A 14,326-nucleotide genomic window follows, 5' to 3' on the forward strand; every position below is an offset into this window, starting at 1 on the left:
GCCTATTCAATCTCTCTTTCGTATCGTCTGAGATTCGAAAGCCAAGTTAAACAGATTACTGACCATTTCGAATCCCACCGTACCTTCTCCACTATGCAATCTGGTTTCAGAGCTGGTCATGGGTGCACCTCAGCCACGCTCAAGGTCCTAAACGACATCATAACCGCCATCGATAAGAGACATTACTGTGCAGCCGTATTCATCGACCTGGCCAAGGTTTTCGACTCTGTCAATTACCACATTCTAATTGGCAAACTCAACAGCCTTGGTTTCTCAAATGATTTCCTTGCCTGGTTTACCACCTACTTCTCTGATAGAGTTCAGTGTCAAATTGGAGGGCCTGTTGTCCGGACCTCTGGCAGTCTCTATGGGGGTGCCACAGTGTTCAATTCTCGGGCCGACTCTCTTCTCTGTATACATCAATGATGTTGCTCTTGCTGCTGGTGATTCTCTGGTACACCTCTAAGCAGACGACACCATTCTGTATACTTCTGGCCCCTCTTTGGACACTGTGTTAACTAACCTCCAGACGAGCTTCAATGCCATACAACTCTCCTTCCGTGGCCTCCAACTGCTCTTAAATGCAAGTAAAACTAAATGCATGCTATTCACCTGCTCGCCCGTCCAGCATCACTACTCTGGACGGCTCTGACTTAGAATACGTGGACAACAACAAATACCTAGGTGTCTGGTTAGACTGTAAACTATCTTTCCAGACTCACATTAAGCATCTCCAATCCAAAATTAAATCTAGAATTGGCTTCCTATATCGCAACAAAAGCATCCTTCACTCATGCTGCCAAACATACCCTCGTAAAACTGACCATCCTAAAGATCCTCGACTTCGGTGATGTCATCTATAAAATAGCCTTCAACACTCTACTCAGCAAACTGGATACAGTAGATCACAGTGCCATCCATTTGTCACCAAAGCCCCATACACTACCCACCATTGCGACCTGTACGCTCTCGTTGGTTGGCCCTCGCTTCATACTCGTCGCCAAACCCACTGGCTACAGGTTATCTACAAGTCTCTGCTAAGTAAAGCCCCGCCTTATCTCAGCTCACTGGTCACCATAGCAGCACCCACTCGTAGCACACGCTCCAGCAGGTATATCTCACTGGTCACCCACAAAGCCAATTCCTCCTTTGGTCGTCTTTCCTTCCAGTTCTCTGCTGCCAATGACTGGAAAGAACTGCAAAAATCTCTGAAGCTGGAGACTCATATCTCCCGCACTAGCTTTAAGCACCAGCTGTCAGAGCAGGTCACAGATCACTGCACCTGTACACAGCCCATCTGTAAACAGCCCATCTATCTACCTTCCTCATCTCCATACAGTATTTATTTATTTATCTTGCTCCTTTGCACCCCAGTATCTCTACTTGCAAATTCATCTTCTGCACATCTACCATTCCAGTGTGTAATTGCTATATTGTAATTACTTCGCCACCATGGCCTATTTATTGCCTTAACTCCCTTATCTTACCTCATTTGCACTCACTGTATATATACTTTTTGTTTTATTTTATTGACTATGTTTTATTTATTCCATGTGTAACTCTGTGTTGTTGTATGTGTCGAATTGCTATGCTTTATCTTGGCCATGTCACAGTTGCAAATGAGAACTAGCCTACCTGGTTAAATAAAGGCGAAATAAAAAAAATGTTTTTTTTAACTGTCTTATTGTTTGGGGGTAGAAGCTGTTCAGGGTCCTGTTGGTTATAGCCTTGGTGCATCGGTACCGCTTGCAGTGTAGTAGCAGAGAGACCAGTGCTGCATGGAGATTTACGCTGCAATGGATAGCTGTTTTACGGGCTCCTGACCAATTCTGCTATTTTGTTAATTTATTTTTTGTACACAATGTTTCTGCCATTGTTTCCTATGACCAAAAATAGCTTCTGGACAATAACCATTGAGGTTAAGATCTTGGCTACATTTTTGAACCAAATTACAATGCTTTTAGTATTACATTTTAGTCATTGAGCAAATGCTCTTATCCAGAGCAACTTACAGCAGTGAGTGCATACATTTTCATACAGGTCCCCTGTGGGAAGTGAACCAACATCCCTGGCATTGCAAACACCATGCTCTACCAACTGAGCTCCATGGGACCAGTGACAAAACATTGTAGACCAGTGACAAAACATCTCAATTTAATCAATTTTAAATCCAGGCTGAAACACAACAAAATGTGGAAAAAGTCGAGGGGTGTGAATACTTTATGAAGGCAGCCTATTTAAGTCCAGTTTATTATTAATCACACATTCTGATACTGATAACTCCTTATTTAGAATTTCAGTGAGCTCATTGGCTTTTGGTGCTGACATGTAGAGTGTGGAATCATCCACATACAGTGATTCTTGCTTCGTGTAAGACAAGTGGCAAATAATTTGTCAAAATTGAAAAGAGTAACAGCCCAAGCCAACTGCCCTGAGTGACACCGCACTGTACATATCTGATGTTAGAGAAGCTTCCATTGAAGAACCCTCTCTGGGATCTATTGGATAAATAACTCTCCAACCATGTGATGGCAGGTTATTTAAATCCAAAGAAAGTGAGTTTTTTCAATAACAGTTTATGATCAATAATATCAAAGGCTGCACTGAAATCTAACAGTACAGCTAAAACGATCACCTTATTATGCATTTATTTTAAGCAATCATCAGTCATCTAAGTCAGTGCAGTACAAGTTGAGTGACCTTCTCTGTATGCATGCTGAAAGTCAGTAGTTAACTTGTTCTGTGAAAATAGCATTGTATTTGGCCCAACACAATTCTCTCCATCAGTTTTACTAAGAACAGGCAGCAAACTGATTGGATGACTGTTGGCGACAGCAAAGGGTGCTTTACTATTTTTCGGGAGTGGAATTACTTTAGCTTCCTTCCTTCCACAAACACACACACACACACACACACACACACACACACACACACACACACACACACACCTTTAGGCTTTGGTTAAAGATATATATATATATATATGCATTCATATTGAATATAGAAACAATATATAAAGTGGGTCCACAATTATTGACACCCTTCATAAAGATGAGCAATAATCGACTGTCTTAAATAAATCATTCAAATACTGAGCTATATTGTATGCTACATTTTTGGGGGGGAAATTATATTTTATACTAATACAATTGCTCAGAGAAAGAGATTTTGTTTATCAAGTAACCATTTTTTTCTCAAAAAGGTTGGTGTCAAAACTATTGACACCCTAAAGATTCTTATAAATAAAGTAGTCAAAAGGTCAGTATTTGATCCCATATTCCTATCATGCAATGATTACAGCAGTGTCTCCCGACCCCTCCTGTCTCAGCCTCCAGTAATAGTTTATGTGTCGGGGGCTAGGGTCAGTCTGCTATATCTGGAGTATTTCTCTTGTTTTATCCGGTGTCCTGTGTGAATTTAAGTATGCTCCTGCTAATTCTCTCTCTTTCTCTTGGATGACCTGAGCCCTAGGACCATGCCTCAGGACTACCTGGCCTGATGACTCCTTGCTGTCCCCAGTCCACCTGGTCGTGCTGCGGCTCCAGTTTCAACTGTTCTGCCTGCAGCTATGGAACCCTGACCTATTCACCGGACGTGCTACCTTGTCCCGGACCTGCTGTTTTCGACTCTCTCTTTCTACCGCACCTGCTGTCTCTAACTCTGAATGATCGGCTATGAAAAGCCAACTGACATTTACTGCTAAGGTCGCTGACCTGTTGCACCCTCTACAACCACTGTGGTTATTATTATTTGACCCTGCTAGTCATCTATGAACGTTTGAACATCTTGGCCATGTTTTGTTATCATCGCCACCCGGCAGAAGAGGTCAGAAGAGGAGTGGCCACCCTTCAGAGCCTGGTTCCTCTTGGTTTCTTCCTAGGTTCCTGACATTCTAGGGAGTTTTTCCTAGCCACCGTGCTTCTACATCTGCATTGCTTGCTGTTTGGGGTTTTAGGCTGGGTTTCTGTATAGCACTTTGTGACATCGGCTGATGTAAAAAGGGCTTTATAAATCAATTTGATTGATTGACTCTACAAACTTGTTGGATGCATTTGCAGTTAGTTTTGGTTGTGTGTTTTGGTTAGTTTAGTTTTGGTTGTGTGCCCAATAGGAATTAATGGTAAATAATGTATTGTGTCATTTTGGAGTCACTTTTATTGCAAATAAGAATATAATATGTTTCTAAACACTTCTACATGTGGATGTGGATGTGAATGCTACCATGATTACGGAAAATGCTGAATGAATGGTGAATAATAATGAGTGAGAAAGTTCAAGAGAGTCAAAGAATAGCATAACACAAAAAAAAAAACTACAAAGCTACTTTGGGATGCATCTGACTTGTAGTAAATACCAAAGAATGAATCATGGGTAATAGCCAGCTTCTACACATACATTCTTCAATGCAGCTCTAATTGACTCCAAATCTACTGTTCTCACATCTGCCTTTTTGTAGACTGATAAGGCGTGGGTTGTGCCACTGTATGTGCAAAAAAATCAACAGTTAGGCTATTCCCCTAATCTCCTTTTCCCCATTCACATTTTCACATCTCCCTTCAAAGCAATACAACAATGCCAAGGACATTGAGTTGTCAGGAAGATATTTCTGGTGAGATCATCCCAAATAATGACTTATTCAACAGACAATTGTGTGGGAATGAGGCATATGTACCAAATGTTGTTTTATGACTTGCACTTAGCCGATTGTCAAATTAACAGTCACAAATAATATTTTATAATAATATGAAGATAATATCACAAATACCTGTTCTTTACAAACCTACAGTATAAACCAGCAGAGGTTTGGGAGCAGGTCAACACTGGTCTGTCACCAGGGCACTGCACTAAAAAGCAAAAGGTCTAAGGATCAACAACTAGAGGAGCACATTCGCCTAATTAAGAGGGGTGTGTGTGTATGTGTGTGTGTGTGTGTGTGTGTGTGTGTGAGAGAGGGAGAGTATCCCTAGTCTAATTTCTTAGGGATAGAAAGTTATTATTGCTCCTGACCTTTAGGGGTCAAGACCTTTTCAGTGTACCCAGGAGACATTTCAATTAGGCAGCTTATATTGGCAACAGAGAATCATGGGGCTTCTGCGAATGCAGTCACTTCAATTTCAAGACAGAAATATTCTGCAAGGTAAACAGTCTCATATCTATCCATGGATGTACATATAGCATCATTTGAATAACACATTTTGACCAGGAAATTAACCAAAGATAAAGCAGCACAGAATTTGTCATGTGTTTCTACAGAGTTATTTTCTCCATTGTTGAAACTCTTTTAGATTGTGGCTGCCAAGAGAACTCCAACGAATTGTTCAGGCTGAACTGGCATAGGAAAAGTACAGCCTATTTGTCAGAGTATACACTACTGACTTGAGGTATTCACGTCTGTCCCTGGGCTACATAAAAATGATGAATGGTTCTCTATGTACAACAATGGTCCTAAATTAAGTCATAATAAATCAAGTAACCATATTTTATTCATCATGTCAGATTGTTTGATGGCAACATAAAAGGGTGTATTGTATTCAACCACTGGCCAAGCAAATGATAATGCATGACATGCCAGAACATACAAAACAAACACTTTTGGTTGACTCAAGTCCAAAATTAGTTTACAAAAGACCTCACAAATGCCAAATGCATTTTGCTTGTTGCTACTACTGCTGCCACATTGATAGAGTTGAATTATTTATGCTTATTTACCTTCAGCATTACATTGGATTGTCTGAGAAGGTCAGTGCCTACCTCCTCAACGGCACAGAGGTTCTCTGGGCATGTCTTGAGAGCAATGCAGCCAGACAGAGATGTCAAGCATAACATTGAGCAGAGACTGGGCATGATAAAGAGAAGTGCCACGACAAGCATCAGGCACTCAGGTTAAGGAAGGGGAATATTGCTCAGAGCTCAATCGTCATTGATTGGTCAGGGGAACCAAACAGTGAAGACTGGATAGACAGAGCCAGAGACCGCCATAGGCAGTCACACCTGGCCCGCTGCCCCGCTCTGGAGTCTTTTTTCCAGACTTGACATTACGTAAACATCAGGGCTCAGTGACCTGCTAATGTGGGACAAAAGCTCAGAGGCAGCAGCCCTGGAGAGCACAGGGCAAGTGTGTTACAGCAGCTTGGTTGTCACACTGTGTCATCTCTGAAAGGGACAGGTGGAGGTTGGCCCTAACCACTGATCTAATGTCAGTTTTACATTGGACCTGCTGATGGTCAAGGTTTAGCTGGGTTTAAGTAAGATGTTCCTAGATCTGACTCTAAGGGCATCTGGCTGCCTAGGGCCACTGGGAAGCCTAGGGTGTGCACTACCCTGGCTGTCACAACTATAATTTCACATTTCTAATAGACCTCTCCTACCTGTGAGGTCTAATGTAAACTATAAACTTAGTGGTTTGAGCCCTGAATGCTGATCAAATCAAATCAAATGTATTTATATAGCCCTTCGTACATCAGCTGATATCTCAAAGTGCTGTACAGAAACCCAGCCTAAAACCCCAAACAGCAAGCAATGCAGGTGTAGAAGCACGGTGGCTAGGAAAAACTCCCTAGAAAGGCCAATACCTAGGAAGAAACCTAGAGAGGAACCAGGCTATGTGGGGTGGCCAGTCCTCTTCTGGCTGTGCCGGGTGGAGATTATAACAGAACATGGCCAAGATGTTCAAATGTTCATAAATGACCAGCATGGTCGAATAATAATAAGGCAGAACAGTTGAAACTAGAGCAGCAGCACAGTCAGGTGGAAGTTGAAACTGGAGCAGCAGCATGGCCAGGTGGACTGGGGACAGCAAGGAGTCATCATGTCAGGTAGTCCTGGGGCATGGTCCTGATTGGCTGACAGTTGTGGTATACCACAGGTATGACAACACATTTATTTGTACTGCTCTAATTACGTTGGTAACCAGTTTATGATAGCAATAAGGCACCTTGGGGGTTTGTGATATGGCCAATATACCATGGCTTAGCGCTGTGTCTAGGCACTCCGCGTTGCGCCTAAGAACAGCCCTGAGCCGTGGTATATTGGCCATATACACCACACCCTCTCGGGCCTTATTGCTTAAGTATATCATATACTGTACATTGCACACAATCTCTGTATCATTGCATAGCCAGGAAAGATGGATTACATAGCTAGGAAAGTGGTTTGTGACGTTCACCAAGATGGTGCCAATAGACACCTTGTTTCAGGCTCTTTTACAAGCATTTGGCTACACCCGCAATAACATCTGATAAATATGTGTATGTGACCAATAAAATATGAATGTTTATACAAGTTTAGAACCTCTTATTATAGCCTCATCATAGAGATTTATCTGACAAGGGACAAAAAAACAAATACAATGTATTACACTATGAGGCCATCATTGTACATAAGAATTTGTTCTTAACTGACTTGCCTAGTTAAAATAAAACATACAAATAATCAGAGGAGAACTGCAGACTATATGCATTAATTTAGAGTAATTTAACATGATTAATTAGATTAGTTATGTCATTGCATATGGTCTTGTGGAGTATCAGACAACTGATTGGACACTTGGGCAGTCAATGAGAGGCACACTGTTTACAAATACTAGGCAAGGTAAACGATTTAAATAATAATAATTAAGGAACACCATTTCTCCACATTGATAACTTCAAGTCCAGTTATTTGGCTCAATCATCCCAGATATACTTAACCATAAATTGTAATCTGAAGAAAATATGTAGCAAATAAAAAAAAAGAGATATAAATACCATCAGCCAATTTGCAACTATGCAAATACGAAGTTAATTCTTGAACATTCACGTTGCTGCACATAACAGAATATTGCATTGCTATAATTGTGTTTGAACGTTAGCATGCATCTAACATTAAAAAGCACACAAGTCATAGCTAGAGCATTCATAATACTTTAACAACATTTCTTGCTCACTCATTTCTTTCTGTGAGGGATAAACTGACACTTAATCAATTTAGAATCATCCTCAAATTATGCAATTTTTGCCTCTAGGTTTACATTGTAGCATATCCCATCAGCAACGTTTTTATTATTGCTAAATATACGCAATCAATAATCGAATATAGGCTACCCCCCCCCCCCCCCCACCCCAAAAAAGTTAAATATCCTTACCGTATAGGGTATGTCTTGTTATCTGACCTCCCATGTTTAAATACAAGGTGAGTTCCTCTTCTCTGGTTTTGTTAGATAAAATATTCACAGACATGCGCTCCTTGGCTGTCAACATAACATAATCAGATAATCACGATTTCGTTCTCTCCAAACACCGTTTACCCTCAGTGTAGTTAGTGGCTGTCCAAGGCTATTTACATTGGACCGCCGCAGATAGGCTACAAAGCAGTCCCACACGCAGCGCAGAATAACGTTGAAATTAACATAAAATGTGGAGGTGGAGCTTCAAGAATAACAATTAACACTGTCGATACTACCGAGGAAGGTGCCTTCCAACTTTTCTCCTTTTGAAGTCGACAATAGCCTACGTGACCGCATTTTTCGGTAAACAAGCATAGCGCGCCCAAAACCAGTATGCACTAAGAGGAAACCAGCTATAGGAAATCTGAACGGTGTACATAGTTTTACCAATGCAGGGAAATTCCACCAATTTACTTGTAGCTACCTTATGATGCATTTACACAGGCAGCCAAATTATGCATTTATTTTTTCACTAATTGGACTTTTGAATAAATCTGATATGATTGGTCAAAAGACAAATTAGTGGAAAAAATATCAGAATTGGGCTGCCTGTGTAAACACAGCTTAGGTTTAATAGCTAAAATCATCTGCAATCTACACTATATATACAAAATATGTGGACACCCCTTCAATTTAGTGGATTTGGCTTTTTCAGCCACACCCATTGATGACAGGTGTATAAAATTGAGCACACAGGTATACAATCTCCACGGAGAAACATTGGCAGTAGAATGGCCTTACTGAAGAGCTCAGTGACTTTCAGCGTGGCACCGTTATAGGATGCTACCTTTCCAACAAGTCAGTTCGTCAAATTTATGCCCTGCTACAGTAGATCTGCCCCAGTCAAATGTAAGTGCTGTTATTGTGAAGTGGAGATGTCTAGGAGCAACAACAGCTCAGTCGTGAAGTGAAAGGCCACACAAGCTCACAGAACGAGACCACTGAGTGCTGAAGCACGTACCGCATAAAAATTGTCTGTCCTTGGTTGCAACACTCACTACCGAGTTTCAAACTGCCTCTGGAAGCAACGTCAGCACAATAACTGTTAGTTGGGAGTTTCATGAAATGTGTTTCCGCGGCCGAGTAGCCGCATACAAGCCTAAAATCACCATGTGCAATGCCAAGCGTCGACTGGAGTGGTGTAAAGATGGCCTCCATTGGACTCTGGAGCATTGGAAACACGTTCTCTGGAGTGATGAATCACACTTCACCGTCTGGCAGTCCAACGGACAAATCTGGGTTTGGCCGATGTCAGGAGAACACTACCTCCCCGAATGCATAATGCCAACTGTAAAGTTAGGTGGAGGAGGAATAATTGTCTGGGGCTGGTTTTCATGGTTTGGGCAATGCCCCTTAGATCCAGTGAAGGGAAACCTTAATGCTACAACATACAATGACATTCTAGACAATTCTGAGCTTCCAACCTTGTGGCAACAGTTTGGGGAAGGCCCTTTCCTGTTCCAGCATGACAATGCCCCTGTGCACAAAGCGAAGTCCATACAGAAATGGTTGTCAAGATCAGTGTGGAAGAAATTGACTGGCCTGCAAGGAGCCCTGACCTCCACCCCATCGAACACCTTTGGGTTGATTTGTAACGCCGACTGCGAGCCAGGCCTATCGCCCAACATCAGTGCCCGACCTCACCCTACCTCACCCTATGCTCTCATGGCTGAATGGAAGCAAGTCCCCGCAGCAGTGTTCCAACATCTAGTGGAAAGCATTCCCGGAAGAGTGGCTGTTATAGCAGCAAAGGGGGGACCAACTTCTAACTCCCCTATTAATGCCCATGATTTTAGAATGAGATGTTCAATGAGCAGGTGTCCACATACTTTTGGTTATGTAGTGTATGTCAATTGGTTTGAATGTTTATGGTCAATTGTCAATAGAGAGTTATATTAATGATCTATTTTTGTAGGCACTAATTTCGCCATTGTTCGTTGGACATTTTTTTTGTAGGGTTTTTTGATAAACGCCGAAAATAAGGTCTGTAGTAAACAGACTCAGGAGATCTTATACATTTTGTTCTATGAGATAATCTTCATCAACTAACCTAACTTTTTGTGAATTTTGAAGCATTTAACTAATAACAAAACACATAATGCACATAAAGGCTTCATAATCCATAAAGGTCATGTTAACTGACTGATCTCATAGAACAAAATGTATAAGATCTCCTAAACCTGTGTTTACCTCAGACCTTATTTTCAGCGTTTATCCCAAAACCTTATTCTCTCCCCATTAATTTTCCCCATAGGAAAGGCTGAACGAACCAGAGATAACTCATTTCAATTTTTTAGGACTACAAGATTGCGAGTTCTATTGTAGGCCTTGAGCAGCCCAAATTTTAGGTAGATATTTATTAACAAGATATTAATGAATGATATCAGTGTAAATATAAACCTGCACCAGTTGCTAATTTTAGTTTACAGTAGGCCTACAGTACGCACAACTTCTGATTTTGGTTGCACTTTCACTGTCAGGCAGTGGTAGAAAAAGTACCCAACTGTCATACTTGAGTAAAAGTAAAAATAGAAAATGACTCAAGTAAAAGTAGTCACCCAGTAAAATTCTTCTTGAGTATTTGGTTTAAAATATACTTAAGTATTAATACTTTCAAATTCTTTATATTAAGCAAACCAGATGGCACCATTTTCTTGTTTTTTTTATTTAATGAAAGCCAGGGGCACACTCCAACACTTAGACATCATTTACAAACAAAGCATATCGGTTTAGTGAGTCCGCCAGATCAGAGACAGTAGAGATGACCAGGGATGTTCTGTTGATAAGTGTGTGAATTGAACTATTTTACTGTTCTGCTTACCATTCAAAATGTAACAATTAATTTTGGGTGTCAAGGAAAATGTATGGCGTAACCAGTACAATATTTTCTTAAGGAATGTAAAGTAAATGTAAAAGGAGTCAAATAGTAAAGTAAAGTACAGATACCCAAAATAACTACTTAAGTAGTACTTTAAAGTATTTTGACTTACCTATTTTACAGCACTGGTGTCAGGTAGGCCTTGTCTATATATAGCATGGTACAAATTATCCGTTGGTAGACTGAACAAACGCTGTCATTCAAAATTGTGCACATATGTGCAGAATTTTGAATGACAGCATTTGTTCAAAATTGGCTCTCATGAGCATAGCAAAAACCAATTGTTTTGCTATGCTCATGAGAGCCAATTTTGAACACTGATGCATTTTGAAAGGTTTGACTGTGGAGCAGCTAAGATGCCCATAGGCAGCTAGCTGTGGGCCGGAGCTGAATAAATTAATTGAGGATGCCAAGACAGCAGGGAGGTGCCCATTGGGAGCTTATTGAAGGATAAAAGTCTACGAAAGCACAAGTTTGCAGACTAACACACTTGACTACAGGTGAAGGATGAAACAAAAGCTACAAACACGTGCTTTTGTAGACTTGTATCATTCAATGTTAAATTGCATCATCATAGCCTCGGCTCCCAATGGGCAACCTCTCAGAATTGCACTGGCTTCCATTTTCCCAAAGAAAATGGTAGTTCTTTGTTGGTTTTATTAGACATGGCAAACAAGCCACTTGTTACAGTGTAGGTCTGCTCAGCAGTGTCTGGGTCCAGCCATGCCAAGATGGCATCATCATAGCCTCGGCTCCCAATGGGCAACCTCTCAGAATTTTCCTTATCACCTTCCTTGTTACATAATGCATGTCGCAAGCCAGCCTTCAGATACGTAGCTTGGCTAAGAGCATTGGTGTTAATAATACACTGTTTGAAGCCATACTGGTAAACTAGACACGCGTTTGACTGACAGGCGAGTTTGTTTAAAACAGCCATTCTTTAGCCGTCTCTGCTTGTCCAGTTGTTGTCAGCTGTTTCTGTCACTATTGATCCCAAGCACAATGACAGAATGGAAATCAGAGAAAAATGACAGCAGCCTTTACTTGACAAAATGTACAATTTATTAGATCTTTTAAACATAAAAACTACATTTCTGATGATGGATTATACAGTTTATTGATAGGAAAATGGACAAAAACACTTTTGGCTCAGGAAATAAGAATACAAAGAGAATAACAACTCACTTGGAGGATGTTTTCATCTATCTATCTACCCTGTGGCTATTACATTTACATTTATTATTAACATTGCTACAGGCCACCTGATCACTTGGCTTGGAAAATATGATTGGGCCTTTTCTGATAACAGGAGGAGTGTTGTAAACATGTAGAACAGCATAGCCTGGAGTGAAATAACTCTCTCTGTACAGCATGTGGTTTAGGCACGCTTTTGAAAGGGACTGCATCAGTCAACAACAAGTATAAATTCAAAAAGGGGAGGGGGTAAGAGGGGGGGGGGTGGCTGACTAGTGGTGGATATTCAGCAGTCTGATGGTCTGGGGGTAGAACCTATTGACCGGTCTGTTAGTTTAAGCTATGATGCTCCTGTACTACCAGCGTCTAAGTGAGCGATGGAAGCGGGGAGGTCCCTGGTGATCTTGACCTTCCTGCGACCCCTCATGTTGTAGGTGTTCTGGAGGGCAGGCAGTGTGCACCTAATTGTGCGTTCGGCTGAGCGTACCACCCTCTGTAGTGCCTTGCGGTCAGCAGTGGTGGAGTTGCCATACCAGGCTGTGATGCAGCCCGACTGTATGCTCTCAGTGGTGCTCCTGTAGAACACTGTGAGGGCCCTCTGGGACAGGCCGCAAATTGGTTGAAGAGTCGCTGTCGTGCCTTCACCACAGTGTCCGCACAGTGTCCGTGTGGTTCGATCATTTCAGCTCCTCAGAATAGATACCCTTAAAACTAGCATAGAATAATACTGTATAATGTATGACATTACACAGATGTTATCCACAAGGAGACATGTATTGAATTATACATGATCTGTAAAAACAATGATTTTGCCTTGAGAGGAGAAACATTAGTGCCACTATGCCTCAGCCACAATCCAGTCCAAAGATGTCCCTAGATTTTAGGGTGCATCTCTTCCTTTTTCTTACGTATAGGGCTGAAAATACAGCACTGACTGACACCTCCCTCTCCAGTAGGTTATTTGTTGAATAGAGTCTTCCAACAGCTGCCAAGTGGGGTGTGCTGGTGAGGGGCCTCCCGAGGACATCTTGACAGCATTGTCTGAGAGAGCCATGCGCCTGTTTTGCAGGGACCAGGGTGAACAAACACACCATTCAGCCAAGCGTTTGGACACTGGTCCTGTGGCCATGTGCAAAACATTACAAAGAAACAGAAGAGCATCATATGATCCTCAACGGGAGATAGTCAAATATCACTCCATCCCTCCAGCCAAATTATGGTGAGAAATAGGAGTTAACAGTCCCTGTTGAATGATATTGAGGCCCCACAGAACTTTAGTCCCCAAAACAGCCATACACTCACAAGGTTACAGGAAAACCGTTAGATGTTTGTGGAATCCTCCTAAGGCACATTCAAGTGAAACAGGGCTGTGTCAATGCTTTCCAAAGATTCTATTTTGCTCGTCATTGTTGCAGTAACTGACTTGTGAAATATGACTTACAGTATGTTCATATACTAATGTTGACTTTTTCACAAGTCAAGTGTTGATCTTTGTTTTGTTGTGGCAAACACCACTTTACATCTGAACTCCCTCACATTGAACTCTCGCTCACTAAGCGCTCACCCATCTTGTTTTTTCTTCTTCACTTTAGTTCACAATTGTCATGCTTTGAATATTTTGGCACTATGGGCCGCCTCTCTAACTCAAGACTTTAATCGCTTTATTAATCCAGTTTAGTCTTCATCTAGTCTGGCCTTTGATGCTGTGCAGTGGGCTAGAGAATGTAGGAACGATGGATCATCAATGGAATGGAGATGTGGGTAATGAACTGAGGGACTGTGGCATGACTCATGCACTAGCGGAGGCCCATCTCTTTCCAGATATAAAAATATTAGAAGGCAGGCAAGACTGAATGTAAATACTTCCTAAATATATCCTAAGTGTCTTGCATTGTCTGAAAGACAAACTGGAAATGTAGGGCTGCAAAAGGAACTACAGTTAGGTTACATTCAAGAACATTGAACATTGGAAGTTTGCAGACAGTGTGATTGGTGAGAAGGTTTGCTTTAATGTGCCTAATCAATAACATCACTGACAGATTTAACACCTC

General features: G+C 41.4%; 1 protein-coding gene across 1 annotated transcript in view; it reads right to left on the minus strand.

Moving 5' to 3' along the window:
• The window catches only part of LOC109889958 (E3 ubiquitin-protein ligase NEURL1), a 61,092-nt gene extending 52,656 nt beyond the window's left edge, over positions 1–8,436 (minus strand). The window contains exon 1 of the mRNA XM_020481821.2: positions 8,123–8,436. Coding sequence (XP_020337410.1) covers positions 8,123–8,237 — 115 coding nt within the window. The 5' untranslated portion in view covers positions 8,238–8,436. The remainder of the gene's footprint in view (positions 1–8,122) is intronic.
• Positions 8,437–14,326: the final 5,890 nt, after the last annotated feature.

This window comes from Oncorhynchus kisutch, linkage group LG4 (assembly GCF_002021735.2).
Source record: "Oncorhynchus kisutch isolate 150728-3 linkage group LG4, Okis_V2, whole genome shotgun sequence".
Classification (NCBI taxonomy): domain Eukaryota; kingdom Metazoa; phylum Chordata; class Actinopteri; order Salmoniformes; family Salmonidae; genus Oncorhynchus; species Oncorhynchus kisutch.